This window comes from Lupinus angustifolius, chromosome LG18 (assembly GCF_001865875.1).
Source record: "Lupinus angustifolius cultivar Tanjil chromosome LG18, LupAngTanjil_v1.0, whole genome shotgun sequence".
NCBI lineage: Eukaryota > Viridiplantae > Streptophyta > Magnoliopsida > Fabales > Fabaceae > Lupinus > Lupinus angustifolius.
In genome coordinates this window covers 16,287,017-16,305,711 of record NC_032026.1, presented here as the reverse complement: position 1 = coordinate 16,305,711, position 18,695 = coordinate 16,287,017, and the positions used below count along the sequence as shown (strand labels likewise).

The 18,695-nt window shown below is 32.7% G+C and overlaps 3 protein-coding genes across 6 annotated transcripts; 2 read left to right on the top strand and 1 right to left on the bottom strand.

Annotated features, from left to right (window-relative positions):
* Positions 522 to 8,062, bottom strand: LOC109332938 (far upstream element-binding protein 2-like). 4 transcript variants are annotated; one of them, XM_019568111.1, is made up of 9 exons: positions 7,897 to 8,062; positions 6,267 to 6,643; positions 6,099 to 6,179; positions 5,484 to 5,669; positions 5,283 to 5,384; positions 5,107 to 5,178; positions 4,364 to 4,480; positions 1,457 to 2,023; positions 522 to 1,402 (listed from the first exon to the last, which is right to left on the bottom strand). In XM_019568111.1, exons 1-9 carry the CDS (start codon positions 8,045 to 8,047, stop codon positions 704 to 706), a joined length of 2,352 nt encoding a protein of 783 aa, XP_019423656.1. In that variant the 5' UTR covers positions 8,048 to 8,062; the 3' UTR covers positions 522 to 703. The 4 variants fall into 4 exon arrangements, with proteins under 4 accessions (XP_019423656.1, XP_019423654.1, XP_019423655.1 ...); XM_019568109.1 differs by having other exon boundaries at positions 522 to 2,023; positions 6,267 to 6,286; positions 6,326 to 6,643; XM_019568110.1 differs by having other exon boundaries at positions 522 to 2,023; positions 6,267 to 6,286; positions 6,329 to 6,643.
* Positions 9,263 to 11,313, top strand: LOC109333166 (cytochrome c). Its single transcript, XM_019568487.1, has 4 exons — positions 9,263 to 9,273; positions 9,604 to 9,730; positions 10,652 to 10,785; positions 11,105 to 11,313. Exons 2-4 carry the CDS (start codon positions 9,619 to 9,621, stop codon positions 11,198 to 11,200), a joined length of 342 nt encoding a protein of 113 aa, XP_019424032.1. The 5' UTR covers positions 9,263 to 9,273; positions 9,604 to 9,618; the 3' UTR covers positions 11,201 to 11,313.
* LOC109333165 (ethylene-responsive transcription factor ERF021-like) lies at positions 13,070 to 13,745 on the top strand. The gene is made up of 2 exons (XM_019568486.1): positions 13,070 to 13,583; positions 13,617 to 13,745. Exons 1-2 carry the CDS (start codon positions 13,141 to 13,143, stop codon positions 13,711 to 13,713), a joined length of 540 nt encoding a protein of 179 aa, XP_019424031.1. The 5' UTR covers positions 13,070 to 13,140; the 3' UTR covers positions 13,714 to 13,745.

Below are 18,695 nucleotides of genomic sequence, written 5' to 3'. Positions count from 1 at the left end.
TTCTCGCGCTTTCAAAAATCCAAAATTCCTAGTATATATAAACAAGCTTTAGATTTTAGAGGAATATAGTACAAATATTTGAGTGCACCTTCATATAGTTGCCAACCCAACGATTTAGCATGGGGGTTATAATGTAGTTATAATCTATTATGAGTGCAAAGCAAGCCACTTTTTCATGAGATTAGTTCAGGTGGTTAATCGCACCTCAAGATTACTTTCTCATAAATATGATATGAAGATAAATTAGATCATCAAGAAAAATTATGAGAATTGAAGATGGAGTGGGCTATGGACTGTAGTAGAATACTAGAGTGTTAGCAATTTCGTTTTCAATTTTTATTAATGATCAGTTTATTTGATTTTTTGTGAAAAGATATTGTAAATAACTATTTTTACTATTTTGCATAAAAGGTTAAAAAGCAGAGTTTAAAATGAGAACAAGTGTGGTACTTTCTTGCCAAATAAAATCATATCCAGTGAAAACAATTTTTTTCTAAAAGTCTCTGACAAACCAAACAATGAAAGTCACCTTAAACTGGAACCATAGCACTTGAGTTACTCAACTTTGGAAAAAATAGATTTCGTGTTCATAATTCAAAGCAGTAGATATTACAAGATAATACTCCAAAGAAAGTTTACACTAAACGAAGCCATGAAATTAGAACGAGCTAATACTAAGACTTGGTCTTCAATTAAAAACACATCATCGAGGAGCACCATACACTTGGGTAGAGTCATATTGGGGGTAAGCAGCAGCAGCAGCAGGTTGAGGTGACACTGTCTTGCCATACGCGGCTGGGGCACTTGCTTGTACAGCTGCATAACCGGCTACTGATTGCTGGTTAGGCTGTTCATACCCAGTTTGAGCCGGAGCAGGTTGAACATAACCTGGCTGCCCACTTGGTGCAACACTGTATGCTGGTGCAGAGCCACCGTTGTATGCCTGATCTTGGGGCACACCTTGGTAGCCATAAACTGCATTGTTAGGAGCTGCCTGCTCAGGGTAGCCTTGATGTGAAGATGGATCTGACCCATAACCAGTAGGACCGGCTTGCGGATAACTAGCTGCTGGCTGGGCACCTGGTTGACCATAACCTTGCTGAGTATAAACTTGGCTGGATGCAGGTGGTGGATGATTGTAGCTATCTGCTGCAACTGGTGCAGACCCATAAGTATGATATGCTGCTTGCTGTGGCGCAGAGGATGCATATGGGTATGGCTGTTGTGTTGCCATATTCGCACTATATGATTGAACTTGAGCAGAACCTTGATATGGAATATCCCCCAATTGTGTAGCTCTAGTGTGACCATAAGATTGGGGAGGCTGTCCCTGTGAGGGCATCCCATAATATGGTGGTTTTCCGTACTGTTGATTTGCAGCATAATTAGGTTGAGCACCAGCCTGTGGATAGGATGGTTGAGCACCAGCCTGTGGATAGGTTGGTTGAGCACCAACCTGTGGATAGGTTGGTTGAGCATTCACATGTCCACCATAGGGAAGTTGTTGGGTAGAAGCATGATTGTCAAACTTTGACTCACCATATCCCTGTCCATAACCTTGTTGGGGATGTCCTGCCTGAGTATAAGGTGCCTGATGACCATAATCCTGGCCTTGTGGCTGTCCATAATTGTAACTCACCTGAGCTGGGGAAGGACCAGCACCATGCGGGGGGGCAGAACCTGGATGCTGGGTGGACGGTGGAGCATCAGATAAATGACCCCTTTGTCCTCCATAGTAGTCATAACCACCATTGTGTGGGGGTGGCCCTTGCATACTGTGGTGAGGCCTTTGCTCCCAACCAGAACCATAGTTGCTTCTAGGAACCAGATGTTGAGGATAATTTCCATACGGTGGTGGTGCATATGGTTGATTCTGAGCAGGATATGTGCCACGATGCTGGTGATTATATGCTGCTGAGGGGCCATAATGAGAACCTCGCTGATCCCATTGGGGTGGGCCACCAGGTCCATGAGGTGGGCGGTAGGCCTGCTGGCCAAAACCACTGGTTGATGGCCTGATAGGCTATTCAAGCAAAATGAGGCAGAAGTCAGTAAAAGGGGATGATTTCTTAATCAGAATAATAACATATAAGTAGAGCACAGTCACAAGATACTGATTTAATAGTCCCATTAATCATCATAAGGAATTAAATAAAACTTTTTATGAAGCTGAACCAATGGCAAATTTTCATTCCAATCAATTTCCCATGACTAGTAGAGCACACACTTAATTGCCTTCATGTCAGAGTCAAAATTAAACAATGTACTCCAATGAATAAATAATGGCTAGCACGAATTAGACATATAGATTAAGCCATCAGAACATATATAATGGCTAGCACTTAAATTGTATATGAACTGACATAATAACATCTAACAGGCTGTCAAATCATGTAATATGTATAGCATGCCACATCAACTTGCGCTCAACCCTGGTGGCCAATCAACTAAATACTATACAAATAAAACCAAGTCATGTCATTGATGGTATCTTTGAGAGAAAAGATCTAACCTCAGCAAGAGGGGGATAAAGGAGCCTGACGGAAATGCCAAAGCAAAACTAAAAAATGCACTACAAGATAAATTTCAGTCTATATTGAACAATAAATAGCCAAAGCCAGCCAAACCTATAAGAGACAACACATTGAAATTTATCTTCTGCTGCATAACAACATGCTAGCATGTTCTATGAAGCACATGTTTTAAAAAAATGCAGTGGAAAATGAACATATACCAAATTAATATAAAGGGACCAATAAATGTATTATGCTTCTAACAACTAGACAATCATGACAAGTAAATTCTGAGACTTCCAAAAGAAAACATAAGTTCAAACTTGCTAAATACTGAGGACTAAGCATAATAACCTTCAACTGTTACAAAGATTCACAGTATTCAATATCAGTTTAACATCAACTTAGCATTGATCTAAATCCTTTCAACCAAGAGTATCATCGTATGTTAGAGTAGATAAATTAACACAGTATACTTAGCACTAATCCCTGATTACATGGCTATAGCAATAGTAGTAATTTCCCTAACCTCAATACACCCTGGATGACATGAATTGCTTTTTTTTTTAGATTTTCAGGACAGAATTGGATACATATATAGAGGAATACAACTCCAACACGGTAAAAAGCATCATACATCATGACATCACCACTACTTCCAAACGGTTTCATGCAAATCACACAGCAGCTCTATATGAGCACCAAGGCCAGTGCAATATAGTCTCACTGAATCATGATTTTTAATTTTTAAGTCTTGAAGCAATCTTACCAACCATCAAACCTCTTGCAATCAAGGGTTTTAATGCTTGCCACCTCTCTTCAGTGGATGAAAGTGAATATGCTGTCTATGCTACATCAAGAAGGCAATGTTGACCCCAGAGTAAAGGCTATGAACAAATCTGCAATTTTTAAAGCCAACCAGTTCGAAATTGCCACCTTCAACATAAATAAATCATTGCAACTGACATTGTGGTTTACATATAGGATCTTCCTAGAAGAATTTAGTAGACCTTGGCAAGGATTATTGATCAATTTCCACACTCATGAACACCCAGGTGATCTATCTCACTTCTATGGCAGCAATTGATACAATACTTAAATACATGGATGATACAGGGATGGAATATATTCCTTAATCAGAATCATGTTTTCTATGGCCTTCCAGAAAAACAATGTGAAGCAGCACTGAACCCAAATAGAAGTATAGAACGTAAAAAATATAATTTTTTTTTACATGGACTAATATATAGAAGCAATCATTCTTCGGTATTTTATCTTTTTTGTATGATAGTTTCAGAATAATAAATAGACTTCATAATAACATAATATCTCAAAATCAGTAACCAATATTAAATCTAAACTGGTGATACACGCTTTTAAGCTGGAGCAATAGATGGCATCCTTCCACAAGGTACTTCTAAGAGTTTCTTACATACACCAATTAAGTAATCATGAACAACATAACTCTACAAGCAACATGCGATGGAATAAATAATCCACATTGAACATGATCTACAAGCCTCAGTTTCCAATTAAAAGAAAGACAACATATGGGAATAATTATGGCTCAGGATGCAGTAATACAAGATAAACATGGCTACTACAAGACAACAAAATTTGAAATGAAAATTGTTGACATATTCAACAAGGGCAAACTAATTCATGCATTATGTATTCACATCTTGACATAAAAATCACAATATAGACGAGGATATCAGCAGATCGCACAATGCATAACCATGAAGATTAATACAGGAACTATGAGAAATTTGAAAAGAAATATCACTAATAATATCAGAGCACAAAAACTGAAATCTTTCTCAGCATAAGATATTTAGAGTCAAACAAACCTGACTCATGACTTCTTTTATCATTTCTTGTGCAATTTCAATTTGCTTCTTGTCACCGGTAACTTGGACAGTCCTTTCTTTAGAATTATCTCCTTCTGGAAGATGTTGAGGTATCAACTAAAAAAAACATAAATCAGAATTATAAGTTTAATCTTAAAGGAGAAAGTAATCCTACAAGCATAAAAAATATATATAGCTCTCTCTCAAGCCTCTCAACACCCCTGTGATGTCTTCCATAAGAAGATTAAAGAAAAGAGAGTATGCAACCCAGTAACCAACTAAACACCAAAGCAGCTCTCTTATTAAATTTAAGTAGCCAGACTTCCAAATATGTTTGAGCTAAATGGTAAACTAAACTGTAAACTCAACAAAAACTAAAATTAAATTAAGTACAGAGGTTAAGGCAAAACAAAAAAGTAATGAAAGCAAAACTATTTGCTGTAATATATTATTATTATTAATTAGTGTTATGTGTCTAACAATTTGCCAAACATGCAGATTCATCTTAGGAAAATAGGCTTTCCCATTTGCGGTTTTCTAACCGTGTTCCAAATGCATGCAGATCATTTCATTATCCAATTTAATTCGGAATCTCATGTTAATACCATTGATATTGAATCTAAAGTCTCAACATAATAAGCTCAACATTGGAAGGTTAATCCTTTCCCGGCTTCGATCCCTTCTAGAACACACAAGTTTAGTACAAAAAAGAAAAAAGCTTTGCTGTAAAAGATAACAACTACCTGGATGCGTGCACCAGATTTGGTCTGAAGACTTTTAATTGTTTCTCCACCTCTCCCAATGATTAATCCTACCTGTAGAAAAGAAGCTTATGTGACTCAAAGTTGGAAATACATTAACACACGACATGAATACATGTTTTTAAGAAAAATGAATAGATATATTATCAGTTTATCACCTTTTCATTTGGAACCTGTAACTGAATTTGTTCAGAGCCCACAATAGCTTGGGCAGGAGAGATCCCCCGAGCTACAAGTGCAGGAGATCCCCCGGCATCAGCCTGTAGAATCTCAAAATGATATCCCCAAAAAAAGGTAAGGATAAAAGCAAGACAAAAAGAAGAATAAGACTGAGATAAAAATTGGATCTGGTATCTGACCTCTGCAATCACAGCATTTATTAGCTTTTCTGCCTTATCTATACTTTCCAAACTTCCTATTAGTTCCACAGGCCTGGTTGCAGAGTGAGGGTCAGCATCAGCATCCCTTGTGATCTGAATCTTTGCACCAGAATTATACTGCAGATATTTTATAGTATCTCCAGCCTTGCCAATAAGTACACCAACCTGCACATAAATAGAATACATATCTATCAAGAAATTTGCTTCCCGAATACATCTATTAAAATAGTTGAAGAGGTAGGTGTCTATAGTTAAATTCCTTATGGCTGTTGATGAACAAATATATAATTGTGGCACTAAAATGTTGAGTGCCACAAACATTTCAGGGAATATCAATGGCTTAGTTTTCATATGCAGAAAGTAACACAAGTGTATTTCCAGCAGATATCTTACCCTAATTTATAAGTTGATACTAGATATGCAAAAGAAGTAAACCTACAGTGACAAAGAATTACCTATAGTGCATCTGGCTCATTAAATAAAAAATGTCCAGTGGTACCCTCAAAATCTCTTACTGACACTAATAATATTATTTAAAATATTAAATAACAAATATAATTTGATTTCTGCAGCTATCTGAGAAAATTGAGATACCTTATTGTTGGGAACCTCTATTTTCCGTGGCACTGTCTCAGTTCCAGAGGTAGGTTGGTCTGGCCCAGAAGAAGCATCTTGCTGAAAGCAGGTAGAATAAGAACAAAGAAAATGTTTTAGTGTTTAAAACATGTTAGATTGACAGAAACTCATCTTCCTAATCAACACCTTATAGGGAATCTCCACAGTATCTGGAGCAACATCAACAGAATCAGGTAGCTTATCTCCAGAAGGGGCATCTTCCTCTGTTGACACCTTAGATGGTTCTTCGGTTTCTCTAGAAGGTTCCTCAGCAGCATTGTCCAGAGCAGCGTCCTCACTAACGAGAGGTTCTTTAGAGTCAGCTGGTTCTGCAACTTCACTACCAGTTTGTTCATTAACAGTTTCCTCCGATGGATCCTTGTATATAGGTTGAGCATCCTCTGAAACAACTTTTTCCTCTGATGGATCCTTGGACATAGGTTGAGCATCCTCTGAAACAACATCTTCCTCTGTATCATTCACAGGCTCACCAACCTCCTCATCTTGATGCCCATTTGCACTATCTGTTAAGACCAAGCACGAAGCATCAACGATATGAAGATTCATGTCAAAATATCGTGTACACACAGGTTAAAAATCAATTTATTACACTCAACCATATACATATAAAATAACAGCAATGGAATGCCAATCCTCGGGCTTTATTTGTAAAGTCTCTATTCCTTGGTAATCGAAACCCAAAGATCTATGAATTAGTCCATGTTTGACTAGCCAAGCCGACAAACGACCCTGCATTTTTTTCTCCTGTATTTTTTTTATTTGTATAAGTAGTTTACCTTACAGTGAAATTTTTTAAGATTGACTTGCTATTTATTATTGTATTGTATTTTGGACAAAAGAATCCGGTCTAATTCACTACTTTGTGGGAGGATACTGAACTCTTTTTTTTATATTTGAAAAATGTGTCAGAGGATATCTCCGAAGTAGATGGTGGTTGAAAAAAAAATCCTTGATCATAATTGCCGGTATGAGTACTGCGTCCAACATGAAATTTGTGGTTGGTAGTAAAACACCTATTCTTATTCTCTCGTTGAGACCTAATTTGCTCTTCATAGATTTCTCGAGATATTTTCTTACGAAGTTTTGTTATAGCATCTATAACGGCCTCCGGTTTAGGTGGACAGCCCGGCAAATAGACATCCACAGGAATTAGCTTATCTACGCCCCGAACAGTACTATAAGAATCGGTACTGAACATTCCCCCTGTAATTGTACAGGCTCCCATAGCAATAACATATTTTGGTTCGGGCATTTGCTCTGTTCAAGCTTAGGAAAAAGTGATTTCACATGATGATTTCAGCATGGTAATTTTACAAGAGGTGACAAATATAGCTTCTCAAAAAAGCTAAATATGTACCAACAAGGCGTTCGTTTAGTAGTGTAAGGCCCCACGGGATACCCAAGGTCGAGAGTTCCATTCCTGGGAACAATGAGAGAGGCAGGCACGAACCCCGAAAGGGATTAGTTCCTTAAAGGTAAGGAGATACCGTTGGTAGTACCAAAAGGCTAAATATGTGCATGTGTGAGGAGTGGTTTTATACGGACATAATCACCTTTTTGTTGAACAAAAGAGCAAACATATGAGGTGTTAAGACCAAAACAAAGCATCAACAAAACCAAATTCCTTCGTAGCAACAAAAGTATCTTAATAAAATATTTTCCACACAACGTGAGAATAAAAGCATTGTAAGAGAAACATGAGAATATACATGCACATGGTGATTGGTGCTTAGAATAGTTGAAGATTAGAATATACCTAGGGCATCGATGCGAGGCCGTTTGATTTCGGTATCGTCGGAAACGGGTGAATCGGCGTTGTGTTTAGGTTCAAGATCTTGGACCTTGCGTTTGTGTTCAGAAGGAACAGGGCTCGTAACAGAAGGTTCTACAACTTCTTCCTCCGCCATTAGCTGCGTTCTGTGTCTCAAGACTTGTAATAGATATTTTATGTTTCTCTCACATTTTAGGGTTATCCTATGCTAATGGGCTTTTCCTTTTTTTTTGTTCAGCTCCGGAAACAATTATGTCCAAGCCGAAACATCTATAATTATACGAGGCTAGCTTTCTCAGTACTATTTTTTGTTATGACTCGAGCATGAGATATAATTTAATGAAATCAAATATGTACCACTTAAATTTATATTAGTCGGTAATGAGCTATTCTTTTTGCATCCAACGAAAAATCACTTCAACGGATATTTTTTATCTTCAAACAAATATCTCCTAATAGTTTTTCCTCTTACCTCACTTTTTAGTTTTTTATATCTTATCTCACCCTTCTTACTTTCTTTCATGTTTACTTCTATCATTTTTAACACATTTTTCACAATTCCATGAAGAGACTAACTCAATATATCAATTTTGTATTTAATTCTACACATAATGCTAATCAAACCTTAACATAGATTGGACAACCGCATAATTCTAATACTCTATGACATAATTCTTGATACTATTTTGCAGATATCCGACATGCACAATGTAGCCTTTTCAAAACCTGGAATCAGGTGTTCAAGGAATCAAGATTAACAACTACTGAAGGGTGGCGATGATGGGGAGGAACAATGATCTTATTATTTTTACTCATATTTTTAATGACAGAAATACGACTTTATAGTAAGCAAGAGGATAAAAATATCATCTCATACTACATTTTGTATGTTATTGTATAGTGCTTGTTTATTCATTAATAGAAAAGTTGTGATGATGAATGTCTTTCACATTCCTTTTCCTTGTTCTCATAGTATTATTATTACTAGTGTATCAACCTGAATTTCTAATTTTTTGGTGTACAGTTTCTACATATTATAATGGCTGATACAATATTTTATTTTGAGAATCATTAGTTGCTAAAAGTATAGAATTTTGTTATTTTCTCAATTAAATTAAGATCTACCTATATAGCCCATTGAATTTTAAAGCTATTGATGTGTGATTTATTATAGTAGCATCTGTTTTGGCCATCAGCATGTTGAACTCGTCCACGCCATGAAGTTCCATTCCGTAAATTAATATTCAACAAATCAGTTTACAGTAACTCTCACCATCAACAGTAACAAAGTTAGTATTCAACAATCTCATGCAATTAATTATTGTCACTAGGCAATTGTGTCTGAACCAAGAACATCTATAGGTATATATGGCTAAACCTCTCAACATATATATTCTTTCATTCACAAGACTCGAACTCAATACATTTCTTAAATGAAATCAAACATATATCAACTAACACGTGTGAATCAAATTTTAGAATATCTAATGATATAAAATAAATTTAAAAAACTTATTTATAGATTAGATCGATATACAAATGACATGGTTTACGCCGAACGTTAAAAGCGAAATGAAGAAAAAGTAAAATAGGAACGCTATAAAGAAGTTAGGAATAAGAGTAACGTGGCCACCATGCTTCCTTCATATATAATATACATCGTTCTAGAGTAACAGTTTATTTATAGAGAAGAAACAGCTTCTACCAATGGCGTCGTTCGATGAAGCACCTCCCGGTGATGGAAAGTCCGGCGAGAAAATCTTCAAGACCAAGTGCGCTCAGTGCCATACTGCTGAGAAAGGTGCCGGTCACAAACAAGGTCTCTTTCTCACTTTATTTCATGCCGGATCATTCACTATTGATTTATTAATCATTATTGACTCTCAAACCAAAGTAACACAAATCAAATTAATGTCGGATGATATGATAAGTGCATAAGTTTTAATCTCTTTCTTTCCTTATTAAAAAGTCACATTGGTTGCTTTATTATGGAACTAAATGTTGGTCCTTAAAAGATCAAATAGGAAATAAGATTCATATAGTTAAAATGAGAAGGTTGTGTTGGGATGAGATGACACAATAGCTGATATATGATTAGAAATGAATGTATTTGAGAGAAAGTTTGAGCATCTCCTATTGTGGAAAAGACGAAATAGTCGTTCACGCCTTAGGTGGTTTGAATCGATCCTTGATTGTTATTGTTATTGGTCACTTGGCGGATTTAATTGATGAGATCACCTACTTATTCGATGATATGCATTTTTTCAAGCTCCTATTTGGTAATGTTGTCATCTTTGGAGGACTTTTGGTTATGGTTTACTCTTTTTACCATATCATTGATTTTCTTAGCTTAAGAACAACTAAGAATTGTTCTTAGTTAAGAATAAAAGTCAGGAAATAAGAATGATACAATGAAGAATAGAGTATTCTTATTTCATTAAGAACGTGAACAACCATGGTGGTTGCCGTTGCTCTTATGTCCTTAGTTCAAAAAGAGTGCCTCCCACTTTGTTAGTTTTTTGTTCTCCTATCTTTTGAAAATGTTGTAATTTCGGTTTTGTTCTTCTGGAGTTTTTACTTTGTTATATTTTGAAAATGTATGGTGTTTCTGATTTAAGGGCCCTTGTTTTTGCTAAGTTATAGAATGAAAAAAATTCTATCTGGTCACAAATTTATACATTGCTTCTCTGGTCCTGGAATAATGTCATTATCTAAAATTTTACCTTGTTTACAATCTCAGGACCCAATCTGAATGGTTTGTTTGGAAGGCAATCAGGCACTACTCCTGGATATTCTTATTCTGCAGCTAACAAGAACATGGCTGTGACTTGGGGAGAAAAGACTTTATATGATTACTTGCTTAACCCTAAAAAGGTACAATATAAATTAGTATTTATATATTGAATTGCTATTAATGGTACAATATAAAAGACTTTATTTACTATTTGAGTTTTGGGATGAAAAAAGAAAGGAAATGCTTTAAAGTCATTTTACCAGTGAGTTTCATTTCATGGCTCCAAGACTTTCCATTTTCCTTCGTTCCCCTCCTAAAATTCAACTCGTAAACAAACCTTACTTTTCTTACTAGAACCATGGTAATACATTGTTAAGTTGTATGGTAATATGTTGATGTTCAGAAAATATGTTTTCTCCATGACATGTCTCATGTTTGTTTTGTTTTCAACTTTTGCAGTATATTCCAGGCACGAAGATGGTATTTCCTGGTCTTAAGAAGCCTCAGGAACGTGCTGATCTTATTGCATACCTGAAAGAATCCACTGCACAATGATTGAACTTTATACATTTAGTTTTTCAGTGTGTTATTGAAGTTCTGGAAATTTGATTTTGACATTTATTTCTGCCGCGCAGTAAGTGATCTTTGGCAAATAAAGTGGACTACATTTGTTTCCGACACTGTTATGATAACCGGATCAATGAGTACGGTTTGACCGATGAGGGGACCGACATAGTTTATAGTTTTAATTGAACAAGGGTGAAATTGTTTTGAGCCGGAGAAATTCCGATCTGACCACGTTAAACTCATTTGAACTGGAATAACCCGGAAAATGATCTGGACGGTTCACTTTAACATTTAGAAATAAAAATAAAATATTTCTCTAATTGTTTTACTCCAATCTAGAAAAGGATGAAAATATGTTATTTTAATATAATTACACATAAAATATTAATTATATAAAATTTTCTATACAACTATATATTTATATATAAAAATAATAAATTATATATGAAACTCAACGGACGGTTTAATTGTTTAAACTGATTAAATATATGAAGGAAATTATTTGCTGGTGTAATGCTGAATCAAATTGAGTTAAAAATGGAAACATTATTTTGGGTATTTGGTTAACAAGAGGCACAATTGAGTAGTGTGTTTTACTGAAAGCGTTACTCTTGTGAGATTCAATCTTAGGATTAAGCAGTGTCACACACACAGGACACCAGATTCTGGAACATTCTCGTAGGACACAAAACAGTGAATTCAAACCGTGTTTGGGACAGGGGTGGTGTGGTAGTTGATTATGCGTGTGACTTATTACCACATCTAAAAGTTCCATTTAAATCTCTACTGGTTAAATAAGTAAATGTAGTGCCATACAACACAATTTCAATATAAATATATTATGAGTTTCAAATATTATAAATTTTTTAAAAGTAGTAATCCAAAAATGAATAGTAGATAACATTGTGATGACGTATAAATTTTTATATTGAAAATATTATACTCATCTTATTTGGTATTTATATCTTTAAACCATACTTTTTATTTTTATTATTTAAAATAACTTTTTACTTTTTGGTGGATTTTGACACATAGTTTTTGACAACAAGCATGGAGTATGACTATCTTCTCTCAAGATTTAAAATGTGAATATTTATAAGTAACTAGCTAGGGATGGGAAACGCATATATATTTTTTAAAGGATTACAACACAAGTGATGTTGGACTTCAAGTATTAAAATATTACCATATGTTATGAGTGATAATGTAACTCTGCAGTCATGACATACGATTTATTCTGCTAATAAATTAATTGAGTATGTCAGCTATTAAACTTAAATATATATGCAATATTTTATTTCCCGTAAAGAAAGCTTCCACAACTTAAATTTTTGACCTCGGAGACTTATAGTCATTTATTTCATGGAACCCCTATCAATAAACAACTTTTTAATTTACATATGAGCCTTTACATGCAATTCCTCAAAGCCAATTAATTTACTAAGTATATCATGTGTTAATCTTAAAATATCTCGTACAGTATTTTATTCACTTTTAAAGGGAGTACTCCACAACTCAAACCCATGAACTTAGGAACGTATAGTCGCTAAATCCATTGATTCACTGCAAAGGTTTAAACGTAAAATAGATGACACACTCAATAAATTTATAAGTCTGATCAGTCATATCTAAAGGGTGAGGTGTTAGATATAGTCCACAAATAGAATAATGCAAAAGGCAATTAAGGAAACGTGCCACATTGCTCTCTCATAGACAGCATGTTTCCACTGAAGTAATTACTAGGAAGCTGAGACCCTTTCTTTCTTTCTTTCTTTCTATCTATGATCTTTCTTATCTTCATATATATATACATCACTCTCTCACTCTCTTCTCCAAACAATCTTTCTTCCTCTACCATTGTAATCGTTCACAACATTGTGGTTTTGGTAATACACTAATACTACAATAAATATTTGAACACTTCTTCAATGGAAGAAGGAAGCACCATGCAAGAATGTTTCATGAACCCAACAACAACAACAACATATAATGGAGTTCGAAAGAGAAAATGGGGGAAATGGGTATCTGAAATCCGTGAACCTGGAAAGAAAAGTAGAATATGGTTAGGGAGTTATGAAGCACCAGAAATGGCAGCAGCAGCATATGATGTAGCAGCATTTCATCTCAAAGGACATGCAGCAAGACTCAACTTTCCAGAATTGATTCAAACATTGCCTAAGCCATCAACATCTAAACCTGTTGATGTGCAAATTGCAGCTCAAAAAGCAGCATTACAGTTCAAGAAACCTGCATTATTATCAGCTGATAATAATAATAATAGTAATAAAAGTAGTGTGGTTCCAATGAGAATGAGGTTATCATCCACACAAATTGAGGCCATAAATGAGTCTCCATTGGATTCACCAAAGATGTGGATTCAAATGGCTGAGGCTTTGAGCTTTGGGTTTGATTATGAGTCTATGATGTATTGTAATAATCAAAATGTTCTTCAGCTCAGTGGTTGGGAAGAAATACAGTATGAGTCCTTATGGGATTTTTGAATAATCTTATCATTATTCACTGTCTTAGTTCATTTGAAGAAATAAAAATATGATAGATATATATATCCTATTAGGAGACATTATCCAATTAATAATCATTATGATACAAAAGAATAAGGATCATATTTATTAATAGAAAGATAAATATTATAAAAAAATATAAAAAATAATAATATGATAAAATAATTTTTTCATTTTATATACAATGTATAATACTTTTGTTATTAAAAACATATATATAAAAAGATATAAAGAGGATTACAAAATTAAAGTAGCATACTATTTGTACTTTCTTCAGTTCATGTATTTTCGTATGTATTTGTGTGTAACTCATCCAATTAATTATGCATTAAACTTCTTTTTTTCGTTTATTTTTTTCCTTTATTAGCACAACAAATCCTATCCAGGATATATATAGTTATATACTAATCCGTTGGCAATAATTTAGTTAAAAATTTCGAGTTTGTCAAAATTGTTGCAACTCCAACATACATATTATTTTTTAAATAGTTATCAAAACCACATAGTAAACAATTATACTATAATATAATCATATAGGTCAAAATCAATCTTAGTGAATAATATTAGTAAATGCATGAATGTTGCATATTGTATGCATAGATAGTGCATGTCCCATGAAAAATAAAATAAAAAATAAAAACATGATAGGTGCCTAATATTTTTTGTTTGGTTGAAGAGAAAGGAGGGTAAAAAAGAATATGATTAATATGTATGGAGATAAATATGTCACTAAATCTTGAAAAAGACAATAATCATCTTTTATGACCAGCATATTTTAATATCTTAAGTTTGATTTATGAGAAAGAGAAGTGGTTAAAGCTTTGTTGATTTATTTAAATAAATCAAATCTAAAGTCTTGAGCATCACTTGTTTTAAAAATGAAGATTCGTGTGACATATACAACTCATTAAAAGTTTGATTACTTTTTTCCTTTACCAAAATTCCCTTTAACTTATTCTTGTGTTTATTACTCCATTCATCCAAATAATATACCTATAATTAATTTATGCATGTTCAGGAAAATATGTATCATTTTGATGTTATTTTCTTATATTTATTACTCCCTCCTATCTTATATATAGTACTTGTCAATTATTTTATTTACTTGTAGAAATTGACATCAAAATTGTATGTTTATGAGGAACTATATTAGACTCATGTTTTTTCAGGAAAAGGTAAATTAGAAACTGGATTAATATGAGTTTTATATATTATTGAAAGACTAAATTAATTTCGATTTAGTTAGATACTTAAATGTCAAAATTATTATCAATTTACATTTTTGTAGCTAGAGACTAAATTTAACTTTCTTTTTAGATCCCAAAATAATTCGAACCATACGCGTAAGTAGGGTGTGGTTGAAATTATGGCTTATTTTCTTCTCATAATCTCTTACAGCTGGTCACAACCATACATTATATCCATTATTATATAATATCATAGTGGATTAGGAATTAATATGAATTAATCTAAATAATTTATTATATAGACAATTATAAATAATAAAATAATAATATTAAATTATTGGAGTAGATAATTTTCTCTTTTCACTTAAATTATTATAGTAAATAAATACACTTTAATAACAAATTTATTGATTATACTATAATTTTTAAAAGAGTCGTATAAAACTAGGAATAAAATAAAAACTATAAGATAATGTTATAAAAAGAAGTGGAGATAATATTTTGTTCACTACTATTCTAATTTATGACATTTTGCATGAATCATACAAATAAAAGACCACTCAAGTATATAACATAGTTTACACTCACGCAAGTATATAACATATCTTATTTATTCTTGTCTTCCTTCTATTGTGATAAGTTAAAAAAAATATAATTAAATGAAAATTTTAATAATTAAATATTTTTCTGATCAATCATAAACAATGTGAATTTAAGTTGTCTTATTTAACATTTATACTAAGATGGAAGAAAACAAAGATAAAAGAAATAGAGAAAATGAGGAAAAAAATATTTTAAATTTTCTAATTCTTGTTTCTTCCTTATTCTATGAGGTAAATTTAGGGATATAAAAATGGTGTTGGAAATAACAGGAGCAAATGTGAAAAGAAGAACATGAAACATTGACCTTGACATGAAAAAAAATAAGACTAGTTTTGGTCCCCAGCACCGCCATTCCCAACACTGAGACCCATAATATTGTGGTTGTTATCAACAAAGCCACCGTCGAGTGCTTCACTCACCAATAAAATTGAGTCAAAAGTAGAATAATGTCGTTTACAACACTAATTAATATAGAATTTAAAATCTATACACCGATACTATAAAGTTTTTTACATTATCAGCATATCATTCACCATTGATTTGTATTAGTTTTACTTAAGAGTCAACAATAGTTAATATGTGAACGCTAGATAATTTACTAACAGTGTAAAAAACATTTACACTGTCGGTCGGTGTATATATTAAATTCATTAATATACTAATAATCACTTAGTCAATGTTGAAGATATTGTCTACTAACTATGTGTGTTGCAGCTGTTTCCCTACGTGTAGTGATGTTATCTTCTCATACTTAAACTATTCTTAATCATTCATTTATTTTGTTTGACACCTTCAATTTTGTGGGCCTATGTTTTCTGTGTTTTAAGTTCTTCAAATCTTTTTATGAAAACCAAGGAATATTTTAGAATCTTTGGTTAAATTTTATTTTAATAGCTTGATATATACTAGTACTTTTGTTGATCATAAAGCAAAAACTGTCGGTCTAACAAAAGCTTCTTTCATTCAATGAACATTGAAAAGCATGATGATGACATATTAATTGAATGGATTATTAGCATATGCTAATTAAGAGTATTCATTGAGTTCATTCCAACCTTATGAAAACCACCTTGGACCAAGTCGGTCTGATTGTTTACCGGAATTGAAAACAGTTCTAGTTTGCCGTTTTAAGTGATGAGAGTTAAACTATTTTGAATTTGAGAAATTACGTTATGACCATATTAACTCTTACATTGTCGATATATTATAATAACTTGAAAAGTAAATTGATAGTTCACATAATTTTTTTGAAAAAATCGGATTACTTCTTTTACCCAAAAAGTAGAAAAATGTTATTTTAATATAATTAAACATAATTTTTAATTATACATAAAATTATTCGGTCTAACTAAACGGTTTAACCCTTTAAACTAATTAAATTTAATATGAGACATATTCCGATTTGATGTCTGATTTAAATTTCATGAGAGAAATTCATTCACATTACAATTAAGAGGAATCCATCATTGGGATTTAAAAGTTGGTTAAACAAAGAAAATGCTAATAAATATCCTTAAATCAATAATTAAGAAATTAAAAAATGTAAGTTGATTTGATAAAGTAACATATTTGAATATTACAAATTGGAGTGATAATGAAACGCAAGAAATATAGAATGCTACAACACAAATAAACCTTTATATTTATACACTCTTTTCTCTTCCCCATCTTTTGCACCTTATATATATATATATATATATATATATATATATTATTTCTAAGGTTGAATCTTAGCATGTTCCAGCTGTTCTCAAACTCTTGTAGCCATCATCATATTCATATTGATTTGCTTAGTACACATAGTACCAATCACACGGGAAATTATATTATATAATATATAGTATATCTAAGTATCGAATATATAGCCACATCACCTTAAAGATTCAGACATTGACTTCAATAAATAATAGGTCTCTTTATTGTTATCCACTCAAATTCCTCAAACCTTTGGAAACATATGGGAAAATACGTTTATAAGTAAAAAAATATATCAACAAATGAAAATTCCTATAAAACGGGTTTCACGTACTTTGTAGTACATGTTTTGCAACGGTGCTGCATGTCTAATATAATGTATTTGGTACGTAAAACAATAAAAGAATTTTAGTTTTAATGATCTCATAATCTAACAACGTTGCCTCATCTTCAGAAAATATATAGACCGAGACATATGGATTCCATCCAATATTGCGTGCATAGCTAGGATTATATTTATATTATATATAGCCAAAAGTGTAATTTTCATTTCCTATATTGCTCTTAATATTATTTAATTTAAAAGAAAACTATAAAATCTTAAGCAACTACCACCAATACATTAATTAACCATATATCTCACCTTAAATTAAATATTATCATAAACACAAAAAAAATATAATATATAAAAATTGAATATGTAGTATCGCATAATATTCGCTAGCAGGTATGAAATGTCTATACACACTATAAATAATAATAATAATATATCTTGATGCTGATATAAGATTTCCAAAAACTTCATGGTTCTACGGATTTGAATGAGTGCTTTTTCAAAACCATGCCACCTAAGTTCTCAAAGCGCGTTATACACAATAAAAATATAAATACTTATCTCTTTATTAATAAAAATTATTCTTAATTTTGTGTGTTTGACACATCCCCACATGTCACTCCAACATTAAATGATGCCTTCCCACTTTCACTCACTAAAATTTACCTAAACAGATCATTAAATCTTCACCAAAATAGCACAACTCCATCTAGAAAAAAAAGAAAACAATTAAAAAATGCTAAAAAATCTATTCTTTATTTGTTTGGATAAAAGAAATAGTTGTTAAAAGAAGAGTAGAAGAACAAGAAAATACAGTATCGGGTGATTCTTTGGTTCAATTTGGATTATTTGGCAAATTATGAACAAAATTACTTTTAAGAATTTGAGGGTCTAAATAGAGTAAATAATGAACCTTATTTGACATATTACTCGAACCTTATTATTGTTTGCTTTCCTTTATTCTCTTATTCTTATGTTGATTTGGTGAAATATCTATCAACTTGTCTTTCTCTTTGTTAATTATAAGGATTCAGTGGATAACAGTAACACTTATTCTCTTAATATTATTATCTCTTAATTAATAAAGTTTTGATTCTGATAAAGAAAGAAATGGTAGCAGTAAGCAGCATACATATATGTGA